Source organism: Parasteatoda tepidariorum, chromosome 8 (genome assembly GCF_982258835.1).
Source record: "Parasteatoda tepidariorum strain Cologne lab strain chromosome 8, Ptep-v5.0, whole genome shotgun sequence".
NCBI lineage: Eukaryota > Metazoa > Arthropoda > Arachnida > Araneae > Theridiidae > Parasteatoda > Parasteatoda tepidariorum.
The window spans coordinates 6112946-6126737 of record NC_141762.1 but is presented as its reverse complement, the minus strand read 5'-3'; the positions used below and the strand labels follow the sequence as shown (position 1 = coordinate 6126737).

The 13792-nt window shown below is 28.1% G+C and overlaps 1 protein-coding gene across 1 annotated transcript; it reads left to right on the top strand.

Annotated features, from left to right (window-relative positions):
• The first annotated feature begins 103 nt into the window (after positions 1-103).
• Positions 104-13525, top strand: ATPsynF (ATP synthase, subunit F). Its single transcript, XM_016059795.4, has 4 exons — positions 104-301; positions 2375-2473; positions 6805-6921; positions 13407-13525. Exons 1-4 carry the CDS (start codon positions 205-207, stop codon positions 13436-13438), a joined length of 345 nt encoding a protein of 114 aa, XP_015915281.1. The 5' UTR covers positions 104-204; the 3' UTR covers positions 13439-13525.
• The last annotated feature ends 267 nt before the right edge of the window (positions 13526-13792 follow it).

Genomic DNA, 13792 nt, shown 5'->3' with positions numbered 1-13792 from the left:
ATTAAATAATTACAATTAAAAAGTAGTGAGCTGTAAGTTAGCAATAAGGAATTAATAATTTCTTCTGGATTCTTGAGTCAAGCAGAAGTAAGCAGTCGGAAGTGCTTACAAAATTGAATTGTAATCGGTTCCTGTGACTGTTGTTCACGCTGAGGGAAGGTCATTTGAAATATTTAATTAAAATTTAAGCCTCATCTTATCATAATGGTAATGAATATAATTAAAAATTTTGGACGGCTACCTGCTGAATACAACGTTAGAAAACATGGACCGTATGATCCTTCTGTTTTTTACGGAAAGAGTTAGTTATTTTATATGTTCTCATAATTTTTTTGTTTAGTTAATGTTTTGTATTTCTTAACACCTACCTTATTTTTCTTTCAAAGATGTGTTTTCACTTTATTTCATATTAAAGACTGTTAAAATTCTACATTAGCATTAAATCATTAGTAATTTTCCTACTATTAAACATGGCGTCTTTACTATGAAAATTTTAAATTTGCAAGGAAGATACCAAAATTAAAGTAGAGTCCAGTCCTTTTATTAATTGATATTCTCTACATTTCTTATTTCCGTCTTCATTTCTTTGATGTAAAATTTTTATTTTCAGTCGCTAATTTTCGTACTATAAATTTTTTAGAGCTTCAAGGGGTGACTGTTTGCACAATTTTGCTTCATAAGTAAACCAATTATTTGCTTTAAAATTGATTGTACTGTAAAATATGGTTTTTCTGTATCGTGATCTGTCGCGACAATACAATCGCCATAGCACCAAATATATTTTAAACTAGGTTTTTATGAAAAAACTTGTTTGACTCTTTCAATTAATCCCCTTTTGAGATTTTTTTTACAGTTTTTTGCAGGCTTCTGCCTGGAAGCTGCCAAGAATGCTGCTATCGAAATGGCAAATTAGCTTGAAACATTAAAATATTAGTTTCAAAAACAGGATATTTAAAGATAAACTTAGTCAAATTGTATAAAAAATGTGTCAAAACAGTTAGGTACATATAAAAAACTAGTGGGATGTTTATATGTATATATATATATATATATAGTCTCCATAAACTTAAATTTTTTTTCTTTATCTTCCTATTTTCCACACAAAAATTCTGTATCTATTAAAAACTGTTTAATTTTATGTAATGACTCAAGAAACAGTTTTATATTTTGGGAATTCTTAAAGTGGCCACTTGTAAAATTTCCTTTATTAACCTTATTATATTTTAAAGATGAACAGTAGAAAAAAATTTGTTTTGGGAAATTTAGTAATTTTGTATCTTAATTGTTTGTGCCTAAGTAATTATCACATACTTAAACATGGTGCATAGTGTTTTTAAAAAGTGCTTAAAGGTGATTATTTTCGATTTCCGTTTTTTAAAAGCCTGCTGCTTTTTTCATGGGGTGTTTTCAAAGTGCCTAATTTTCCCTTTTCTAAAATGAGATATTTTTTTTTTACAATGTCAATTTTTGCCACATATTATTGTAAAACGTGGTTTTCACATTGTTCTATTCAATGTTTTCACAATTCGTTCAACCACAATCCATTTCAGTGTATCGTCCGTCTTTCCATAGCGTATGAAAACGTCAATCATTTTACAGGCATGATGAAATACTTGCGAGTCCGTATGTGAGCTAGGCTCGGTGAGATTATTGTACTCTCATGTGCAACTCAGCTGCATTTTGCAAGATATTCCCAATTTCAAGCTTCATTTTCCACCCTCTGATATCAAACCGAAAAATCTTTCGATCTATTTTATAATGGCTAATATAATTGAGAAAAGAGTTCCTTGTTAAAAACTAGTTATTTTATTGTGATCATGTAAAGTTTTCGAAAATCATTTTGCATTTTGTTGATATATATGGTGCTTAAAATATTTTTTTGGTGCTTAAAAAGTACTTAAAAGGTGCTTATTTTTTGTTGAAAGATTTGGCTATGCACCCTGTTAAAACATGCAGTAAACCAATGAGCACTGCTCTGCTTGTCCATGACCACTATAATGTGATTCAGATGGTCATTAATAATCAGTGGTTTCTCGGGCTAGCAATAATTCTAAAATGATGGTATGTTATGGTTGGAGTTTTTGTAACAAAGTAGCATATTTCATCATAATTGTGAACATTATACATTCTCTACATTGAATTTTTTATTTAATCTTACTTAATTAACTTTATATAAATATAAGTTTGCATTAGAGACATGTTAACAGATTAGTGAAAATTTGTATGGACTAGTGACATATTTTACTTATTTTATAGTTGCTTATTCTTCGGATTAATGACTAAATTTTTCTTAATATCTATTCCTGTCCATAAAGATTATATTTTAGTTTTTGGATTAAAAATTATTTAAGATGATATAAAAAATGTGTTTCAGAGGATACTCCTTTTGGTGAAGTGAAACTTGGTGAACTAGGATCATGGGTAGGGAGGAGACAAAAAAACCCTGCTGCAATCATGAGAGCTGTAGGCAGAGGTATTCAACTTGACATTTTTTATGTAATTTAATGACTGAAAATTGCACTGATGATATTGAAGATATTGTTTGAAAAGATGTTGGCTAGATAAATTTTAAACACTAATATGAAATGTCACAGGCTGTTTGAAATCCTGTTTCTTATATTGTTTTATAAATCAAAAGCTAGATACAATATATAAAATAGTATTGAAAAATAATTTAAAATGTTTTAGGTAGAATGAAATAAAACTAGAATAATTTAGAATTTTTCTCCAACATTGCAAATTACTGTAGAAGTATGCAAAAGTTAAGCAAAGAAAGGGCACCAGGTGTAATATAAAATTTTTATATCCATTATAACTTTTTTTTCTTCAGATTTTGATGTAATGCGTACTAATATGTTATTAATTTTAACTATTTTGTTATTAAGTATATGTTTTATTTTTAATTATTTTGTTATTAATTTAATTTTCAGGATAATATTTTGCTTAGTTATTTAAAAAAAAAGAAAGTTTTATGCTACTTAATAATAAGAAAATGATTGCATCAAGTAATATAGTGTATTGGTGAAGAAATAATAGAAAACATATATATATATTTCATTTGAGAGATGTTTTATTCAAACCCTGTGTCAGTCAGAATTGTTTTTATTTTTCCTCCTCTTGTCTGATATTTGTTGGTTTTCTTAATTAATTTTTAAGATGCACAGTAAGCATAGGGCTGTAAAATTAAAAATATTACTTATGATTTTGCTGGCAAAGAAGTAAAAAATTAAGTATGTCCAGCATTAAAATACAAATATAGAGCAATCCCATGCCATGTATATTTTATTTATTTGCTTATAAAATTAATACTAAGTTTAAATTGTTGAATTATTAACAAAATTATATTTTTTCTAAAAATTAAATATTGGTAAAATATCATTACTGCCTCTTGTTATGGGTAGTTTTTGGGAATTTCTCCCACATCATTCAGGGCATCTATATTCAAGCTCTATGGCAAAATTGCCCATGAGCAATGGCGCAACACAGATGGTCAGAGACAAGCTAAGGAGCTGAATCGTGGCTGTCCCAGTGTATGTCAAAAAGAGCTTAAGCTAAATGGGAACAGTTTGAGAAAGATCATTGGTCTTCTCACTGGACACTGTATCCACAGGAGACACTTATACGTAATGGGTATTGAATCTAATCCTGTTTGTAGAGGTTGTCATCTTGAAGAGATTTCACAACATTTACTATGCGATTATGGGATCTATTCTGCTCTAAGATATGTGCATTTAGGGCAACACTGCATAAGAAACTGCAAGATGCTCATGTAAGGTGTCTGCTGAATTTTATTTCAACCATAAGACTTTCTTGCTAATCATGATTTAGCTTTTGGGTACAATAGACTTCTGGTCGATGTGCCCCGCTCTTTAGAGCTGACCATCTTCAAAATCTAATCTATGGGTAGTTAACCTCCTATTCTAATTTTTTAAAGAAAAAATTGGTGCTGGCTGATAATGGTACGCAGAATTATTTATGTTTGCATGTTTAATTCTGTAAATAATTTTTTAGTTTAAAAATTCATAGTTTAAATTTTTTTTTAATAAATATCACTTTGTTAAAAGAATTTTCAACTGATGGAATAAACATTACAGTTTGCTTCTTTAAATTTCAATGTATTGGTTAGTGATTTTAGATAGTGCATGCTTTTTTAAAAAAAAATGAATATTTCCATTATGTGTTTGAAGTTAATTATACAGGGATGAAAAACTTCCTCGAAAAAGCGGAAATCCGTTTTTTCCTCCCAATTTTTAAAATTTCCGACCCTGTTCCAAAAACTTAAATTTTTGGGGAGTACAATAAGAGAAACCCAAGCCGTTGAATGATAGTCGGACTTGGAATGAACTTTTACCCCTTGCTATAGCCTCCTGAGAAAATGATCTTCTGAAGAAAATGGGTGAAGCTCCAGCAGGTACGCCGTTGTCTTGACCTCTGTGATTTCCGCTATAGAGCGGAAAGAAGTTCTAAGCAGTTTCAATACGGCCACAGATATTTGATTTCTTTTGTTTGGCTGATTTTCGGAATTTTACATATTAGGAAGTACGCCGGAATCTGCTGAAATCGCGATTCTTATTCAGACGATTTTAATATAAATAATCGATTTTCGTATTTAGATGAAACTAAAAGTTACGTATTGCAATTCGTTTGTGACGCAATTAAAAAATCGCTCTTCGCGATATTTATTCGCGATATTTAATTCGCGATATTTAAAAATCCAGTACTGCGATTCGTATTCCTGCGAGTTTAATTCCAATGTCGCGATTCGTATTCATGGATTTTTAAAATTCAATATTGTGATACATTATCACGCGGTTGTAATATCATGCATTGATTTTCGTATTTATACGCGATTTAAAAACTAATTGCGATTCAAATTTACGTGTTCTGAAAATTATGTGTCGTGACTCTTATTTAGGCGATTTATAAATTCAATATCGCAATTTGTATTTTCGTGTTTTTAAAATCCAATATCGTGATTCATATTCACGCGATTTTGAAATCCAACATAGCGATTCATAGACACCCGATTTTAAAATCCAAGATTTCGATTCATGTTTACGCAATTTTAAAATAAAATATCGCAATTCATGTTGACGCGATTTTAAAATAAAATAATGAGATTCATGTTCACACGATTTTAAAATCCAATATCGCGATTCATGTTCACGCGATTTTAAAATTAAATATCTCGATCCATATTCACGCAATTTTAAAATCCCATATCACTATTCTTGAAAGAAGTAAGTTTTTTCTTGAATGAGTTACTAAAAAGATGTGATATTCTTCATTAGTAAATAATTTAATTAAAACTGTTAACTCAAAAAAATTATGTTAAATTTGAAATGTTTATGGTTTATAAAATATATGGCTATTTTGATTTTTTATGTTTTTGAGTCATAATTACATCTGATTGGCTTATCAGGCTTTGTGTTCCTATTTTTGTTTTTAACAAGTTGGCACCTATGAGTAAGGTGAATGTATTTTAACGGTGGTAGTCAAGTTGAAAGGCGAACAAAGTGCGTTCAATCGATTCTACTGACAGAAATAAATTTAAGTTTGATTGGTTCATTAAAACAGTAAAAGGGACTAAAACTGTTAGTAACAATCTATCAATCAATCAGAAGATATTAGGGTTAAAGTTGGCAACTGTTTTAATTTAAAATTATTGACCGGTGATTAATTTAAAATGATAATCAAAGCGCGAATTTCTATAATTGCTTAATTTTCTTTAATATAATAGTGGTCAAAATTTTATAATTATATTTAAGAAAAATTAAAATTTCACTGTCTAAATGCTTCTACCACTTCAAATATTAAATAAAAATCTCTCGGCAGAGTTAAAAGTTGCTTTTATATATCTCATCGATATCACACTATTATAATTATATCACTCCCTCATCGTGACTGAGTTATAAAAGTTCAGCTTTTTTTATTTTGGACCACTTTCATGCCTGATTATATTTCTGAAAATGATTGACATTTTAACAGCTCTTTACATAGTTTTGAAAATTAAGTTCCTCTGTGCTTCCTCTTATTAATAAGAAAATTTTCTATTTTTCTAAGAAATGCATAAATTTTTTTCCCTTCAATTGTTACTTTTTAGATTTCACTTATTTAAAAATAATGTAGAAAAGCTTGGGAATTAATAATATTTCATTGTATTGTAGTTATAGCTGCGATATAATGTAATACTATTTATAATTTTAATTTCCCAACTATACCATACAATACATCATTTTGAAACATGTAAATTTAAATGGTAAGTAAATTTGAATAAGTAGGTTTAAATATTGTAGTAATAAAATATTAAAAGAATTTAAGTCTCAAATTTTTTTTTTAAGTGTCTTCTAAACGTTGTCAAAAGGTTGAAAAGAAGCGTATTTCTTCTTGGACATTTTTGTTGGAGAAACTTGCCATTTGTGGATAATATAAAGAAAATCAATCTAATCAAAATAAGTTATAAAAATTAAAAAGTCTGTGCTACAGAAATTAAAAAACTAAGACTCCACTTTAAAAAAATTTTCCTCTTTTCTACTTTTAAATTTTTGCCAAACATTTTTATCAACCAGAAAAAAAACATGTTAAATGAATCTATTTTTTCAAAGTAAAGGGATAAAAGGTTTAGTTAAAATCAAAAGTGGTTTCTATATGTATTGAACTTTAAACACTTTTGCACTTTTGTTATTTTTAGTTTTTTTAAAAATTTTGTTCTCTTTCTTCCAGACAAAATGCCAACCCTGATTAAAATAGGTTTAGGTAGTTTAAGTTCACTAGGAAGAAATAATAATTTTAATTTTTTCACAGCTTGGTGGCGTTGGCAGTTCAAATATCTCCAGCCAAGGAATGCAAAATTGGTTCCTCTCATTCAATGTGTTGTTGGAATAATGGCACTCTTTTATGTCATTAATTATGAACATCTCAGTAAGTAACGTTTCAAGGTTTTGAATTTTGTTTTGACATTTTTGTGACATTATATCTGGCTAAAAGTATCTGAACATGCAGAGTGGTATAGACCAAACAGATTTCTGATGCAGGGGGTCCACCGTAAGTAATTCACCGCCTTTCCAAATGATATAAAATTGTTAATTAGACGAAAAAAATTGTCTTGTTGAAAGTATTGGCGAGCGATTTTTTTCTACCAAAAAGAAAAATATATATTTCCCTCAGTCTTGAAAATTACGTTAAAAGGAATTTTTTTAAGCAAATACTATATTTTGTATTCAATTAGTTATTTTCATTCAATGCTTCGCATAACCTATTAGGATTATATTAAGTTCAAATAATGTAAGCAGGAAGACAGATTATGTAACAATGAAATAAACTACTGTATAATACCTATTAATATGTTTGTTGCCAGATCACGTGACAAAATTCTGTTCTACAGTTTGTGTCAACAAAATAGATTTTGTGGTTGCAGGATGCATAGATTATCATCCAACTATTTTTGCAGAAAATATGTTTTCTCATGACAATAACCTATTATAAAATTTGGAATCAAAAATGTTTGCTAAAATAAGAAAATTCAACTTTGATTTTCATCGTAGATATAGTATAGTATAACTGGCAATGAAGATGCTAATCCCCTGTAAAAATTGGGTTTCCAATAAAACAGAATTAAATAACTTATTTGAATAACTTATCGTCTTCATATCTTTTACTTATTTAATTTTTTTAATGATTATGATTGCAACAGTAAAAAGTTAATGAGACAGTAATAATTCTTTTATTAAATATTTTTAATATAATTATTTTATTAAAATTAATTTATTTAAAAGATAGTCGGGATCGACAAAAACATCATGGGATCTACAAAAACATCAAATGATGCTTCAGGTTTATGCTTATATTACTGCTTTAATCCAAAAAGTTATTAAAAATTAAACCTAACCTATTTTTTTTTCTTTTCTTTTCTTAATGGCGATTAAAGCATTAAATTTTTCCTCCTTTCTCCCATTGTTTGCTCATTTTCTCTTTCCCATCTGTTAAAATAACTTCTTAATTTGAATTTTATAAAATAATTGAATTTATTGTAAATTTCTATTTTAATTTGACGTTTACCATAAGAAATTTTTTTTAAGATTTGTCTTTAGCTAAGACTTGAAATTTGTCTAATTTAATGGCTAATATTTGAAGTCCTTTGTGCAAAATCTGCTGAGGCCCCCTTTTGCATTTATGCGAGACTGCACACGCCTGAGGTGACTCTCCGACAGTTTTTGACTGGTTGCTATTGAAATTGACTTCGTGGTATTCATCGTAACTAAAGTGGTGGGGTATTAGGCTGGCTTTATAAACTGCATTCTAATTTATCATAAGGTTGTTCTGTGAAATCCAGGGCTGATTGTGCTTCGGAAAAAATCCGTATTTCCGGATTTTTCGCTAACAGTGATCCAGAAGTTTCCGAAGATCGAAGGTTCAGACATTTAAAAAAATCATTGATCACAAAAGTTTCCGGAAATCAAATTTTCAAAGGTGGAACTTAAAAACACAGTTTACTTTATTTGTTTGTAAGGGAGAGCCTGATACTTTATAAGCTTATATTCAAGATTAATATTCATTTTTTATCAGTAAGTAGTTATTATAATAAATTCAAGAAAGAAAGACCTATTTGTAAATTTCAATTACTTCTCCAGGTCATCATAGGTATGTGTAAAATTTTAAATATATTTTAAGTAAACTAAGAAATATTGAGAAAAAAGAAAAAAACCTTGTTTAAATTTTTTGCAATTTAATTTTTTTTTTTTTTTTACTTGAGAAATTTTCCGGAATTTTGACTTGAGTTCACAATCACCCCTGGAAATCAGAGCTTTGAGAAGGACAGTCCAGTTTTCCATTTGATCAACAAAAAAAGGGGGGGGGGGAGAAACAAGTTTCAAAGTGTGAATGGAGTACTTATCTTGCTGGAAGAGAGGGCTAAAATATTTCTATAGAGTTGAAAAGGCAACATTGTTCAGAATGTCCGCATCTCAGAGTTTGCATTTTAAACTAGTGATGGGACCGAATAGTGATGGGGCCAAATACCAAATTTTTGGCCGAATACTTTCTTTTTAAAAATTTCTCTTTTGATTGTAATTTTGTAATTAAAGTAAATTTTAAATTAAAAATGAAATAAATATTAACAAAATTGCTTTTTTAATCTTTGTATATTTAAAAATTTTTTAACAACTTGATTTATTTTTTGTGATAATTTAAATATCTTGATGCCAATAACAAGGCAATATGGCTTTTATAAATCTAAATAATTAATAATAGCATATTTTAGTTATAGTTATACTTGTAATTTATGTACCATTTTATTTAAAATAAGAACTCATTACTGCTGTTAAATGTATTCTTAACTTTCTCTTTTGTCAGAAAAATTATTAAAACCCAGAAAATTAAGAAATTTTTTAAAAAGTTTCACTTTTCAAATTTTAATTTTGTAATTAAATATTTTTCAAATTTTAAATTGAAAATGAAATAAATATTAAAAAATGTGCTTTTTTAAACTTTCTATATTTTAAAAAAAATTTAACAACTTGATGTATTTTTTGTAATATTTTAAATATCTTGATGCCAACAATAAGGCTTTCACAAATCTAAATAATTAATAATAGCATATTTTAACTAATTATACTTGTAATTTATATATTTTATTTAAAATAAGAACTTTATAATATAAATTTTAATTGCTGATTCAGATAGTATTTACACTTCTATTTAACAAACTATATATATTTGTATTTTAATGTAAAAGATTCCAATGCTTGTTTAAATACATATGATGATAAATTTGCAACAAGAAAATGTTTTTATTTATGTAACATTATTAAATACACTTATGTTTTATACAACTTAAATTGAGTAAATGTAACATTTTCTAATAATTAATGCATTGAAATGTAACTCTGCAATATACATGATTAACTATATTTAAAAGCACATTTAAAAAAAATCTTTCTTTATTATTATGAATTTATTCAGCCAAATATCTAATAATATTCATATTCCGCCGAATAACTTCAGTATTCGGCTAGGCCGAATATCTGGCAAAAGGGCCGAATGCCGAATATTCGTTACATCCCTATTTTAAACCTCAGAAACCTAGGTCAAACTAGTGATGTAACGAATAGTGATGGGGCCGAATACCGAATATTCGGCCAAATTTTAGGCCGAATACTTTTTTAAAATTTCTCTTTTGATTGTAATTTTGTAGCTAAAGTAATTTTCAAATTTTAAATTAAGAATGAAATAAATATTAAAAAAATTGCCTTTTTAATCTTTGTATGTTTAAAAAAATTTTAACAACTTGATTTATTTTTTGTAATAATTGATGCCAATAACAAGACAATATGGCTTTTATAAATCTAAATAATTAATAATAGCATATTTTACTTATAGTTATACTTGTAATTTACATGCTATTTTATTTAAACGCATGCGCATGAGACGTAAAGTGTTAGTCAGAAAGTGTGTCTCATGCGAACCGCTTGTTGGACAACTTGACATGTTTGGTTGTGTACGCTGTCTCCCACTAACTGCTATTTTATTCTTTCTATGTCAAAATGTGTTAGAAGATTTACTCAACATGGATAATATAAATGTATTCTTAAGGAAATATCTTAATTAATAACACAGTTAAAGTGCAGAACAAACTAACCATAAATAAAATGAGAAAACTTATCTTCTTCACCCCAACCCCAATAGTGGTTGGGAGGAGAGGTGGGTACAAACCTGTTTCAAGAATCTCTGCAGTTGTTCTCCTAAATGTTGTTTTCTCCTTAATACATGGAGACTGCAGCTGACCTTGGGGGACTGGTTTACATTATGGCTATGGAAGCTAGACTTCTTCCCTGTGTATATTCTTTGGTTTATGGAATAAATATTGTATTTTTTGTGAATTTCTAATTTATATTTATTAATGCTAATTTTTTTATTTGCTCGTCCATTTATTAGTTATTGCAGTAATCTCTGAAATCTGCACAGCTTAGGACAAGAGAATGTGCAGATTTAGGATTATTTATTTGGTTACAATTTTTCATTTTGCAATAGTGTGTTAAATTCTTTTGTTAGCAAAATTTTTTAAATTTGAATTGGTAGATGTTTGTTAAGGTAAATTCTGAAATCTTTGTGGATTAATTTTAGAAAGTACTGTAATATTAAGTCATCATCAGAGTTGGCCAGACAGTCCAATGTGGGCCAATGCTTTTCGCGGAAGATTTCCCCATAATGACTTCCAATTTATCTTTGATCTCCAGTTCTTTTCACTAATTGCAGGAAAATCAGACTTCACAGAATCACTCTGTCTCAACAGCTGCCTTCCCCGATTTCTTGTTCCAGTGGGTCTAAAACGCAATATCTTCTTTATTTTGTTATCATCACTCATTCGAATCACGTGGGCCCTCCAATTCATTCTATTTGTTTTTACGTTTTTAATAATATTAGGCTTATAAATCTTGTACAGTTCAAAGTGAAATCGCCTTCTCTAGTTATTGTTTTCACCAAGTCTACTCCGCAAAATCTTTCTCTCAAGTATTGCTATACAATTAATAAATAATTATAAATCATTTTAATAATATTATTAAACGTTTAAACAGGAATAATGAATTACTTTATTTTAAAGAGAAAAAAAAGACTTACATGTTTTATAAATTAAGCACTTACATATAAGTAAAATTTTAAGTGAATTTTTTTACCAAATATTTTGCTAAGTTTGAAAGGCAAATCATTCTAATTTGTTTATTTAATTTTGCTACAGAAATCTTAAGAAATTTAATTTTGCATAGAAAATGATCAACCTGTGTTGATTGCTTTTGTGCAAAAATTGTTCAAAAAGCATCACAAAGGATGATATGGTTCGTAGCTGTTTTAAAAAGACTAGGCTAATAAATATAAACTTAAGATTTTAAATAAGGCTGTGAAAAGAATGGTTGAAGGTTTGTCAAAAAAAAGAAGAAAAAAGGTTGGTGTAGATATTGTTTTAGGGATTAAGATTATGCTAGCATTTGGTAAACCCTGAGTGGTGTTTACTTTTGATAGTATGTGTAGGTCTTAAAGTTTATTTGATACAAACAGGATAACTCTTTTCTAAATAATTAATATGCAATGAGCTTTACTTAAAACTTCACCTGAATAACAATGATTATCATAGTTTTGTGTACTAAACATTAATTGTAATTGTTAAATGTTTAGCTGCTGTAGCTTTAAAATATGCTTATTTAAAAACTATTCCTTAAAAAAGTTCCGAATTTGGCTATTTCTTATTTAAAAGCTTTTCTTCTAACTTCAGTTAATGATTGAATTAATTTAAAAAATCAGGCTCAAAATGGTACTTCCTTCTATATACAGGGATGAGATTTTTCCGCTTTTTAGCGGATTTCCGCTTTTTTCACTTTTATCACTTGAATTTCAGCTTTTTTGTCAAAAATTCAGATTTTTCTAAAAATTTCATTTTTTTTTATAAGTATTCCGCTTTTTCAGAAAATTTACCGATTTTCAAAGAGAAACAGAAAATTCAAACTGCATAGCTACCAAACCTTTCTCATTTTTACTTATTTTAGCTGTTTTCTCTCCGTTTACTCACAGCAAATAAGATTTTCGGAATTTTTTACCCGCCCGAGGTAAAAAGCTGTACGAGAGCTGTAAAAAGCTTACCCTTTTAAATGTTATCATTTAATTTCCACCATTAATAAATAACAGAAATGTAAGAATTAATGTAGTAGCATTTGAAAAAAACTAAATTGTTAGGTATACACAAAATATATAATCTGTTATTTAACCATTATTAGTTTGAATAATTCTTGAGGAAAATTCTTGTTTTTCAATATTTATTTGATCAATATCATTTTGGTTTCAAAATTTGTATCTAGTACAATTAAATTTTGTATTATTCCGTTTCAGGGGCAGTAGAAACCTTTTACCTCAGTACCTATTATATTAAGGGCCCATATGAGTTACCCTTTTAGATGCCTATTACCATTAATAATTATAACTGGCATCATAAATTGCTTGTACATTTTTTAGGGCCTCAAAAACAGTACATTGCTTTCCATTTTTTCTTTTATATATCTTTGTTTAAGATTTTGCAATTTTGGAAAGTTTTTATGCTAATCAGATTTTTTTTCTTCTTTTTGTTGAATGAACGTAATATGCTAGTTAAAGGTAGAAAAAATATTTTTACGAACGAAAAAAGTTGTTACTTGTATAATTGTAAAATATTCCTTTGAACTACTTATGTTTTCAAAGCCTATAGATTTAAGTGAACTCTATTGTTCAATACTTTGTTTAAGATAAGTATAGGTCTTCATTATATGAAATATTATGTTTGAAAAAACATGTTTTAATTGTTGTGCAATAATTATTTTTGACTATGTGCAAGATTTTATGATTTTATTGTTATATTTTCTAAGGCAGTAATTCTTTTCTTACAGAATACCATTGTCATTACAAGTACCACTGGTAGAAAAGAAGCTTTGTCGTGGAGTTATATAATATTTCCTAATTAGTTTAAATTACTTCTGCATAATAATAAAGATCTTTGATTATTGAATGCCTGCATATTTATTTCCTGTTCTCTTGGGACCATAAAATTTTAGTATTAAGCAAGTTTAAGATTTTAGACAGGACATCTGGAATTGTGTGTCTGAAGGAAAAATTCTCGAACAATGTATTTAAGTTTCCAAATCCTATAACTCTGATAATAGTTAACTCTCCTAAAACTCTAAATGTACTTTTGGCGAACATAAAAATATCTAACATTATTTTTTACAGGTGGTGAACTTGCAAAGGGAAGAAAGTCACTGTTTTCCCTATCATT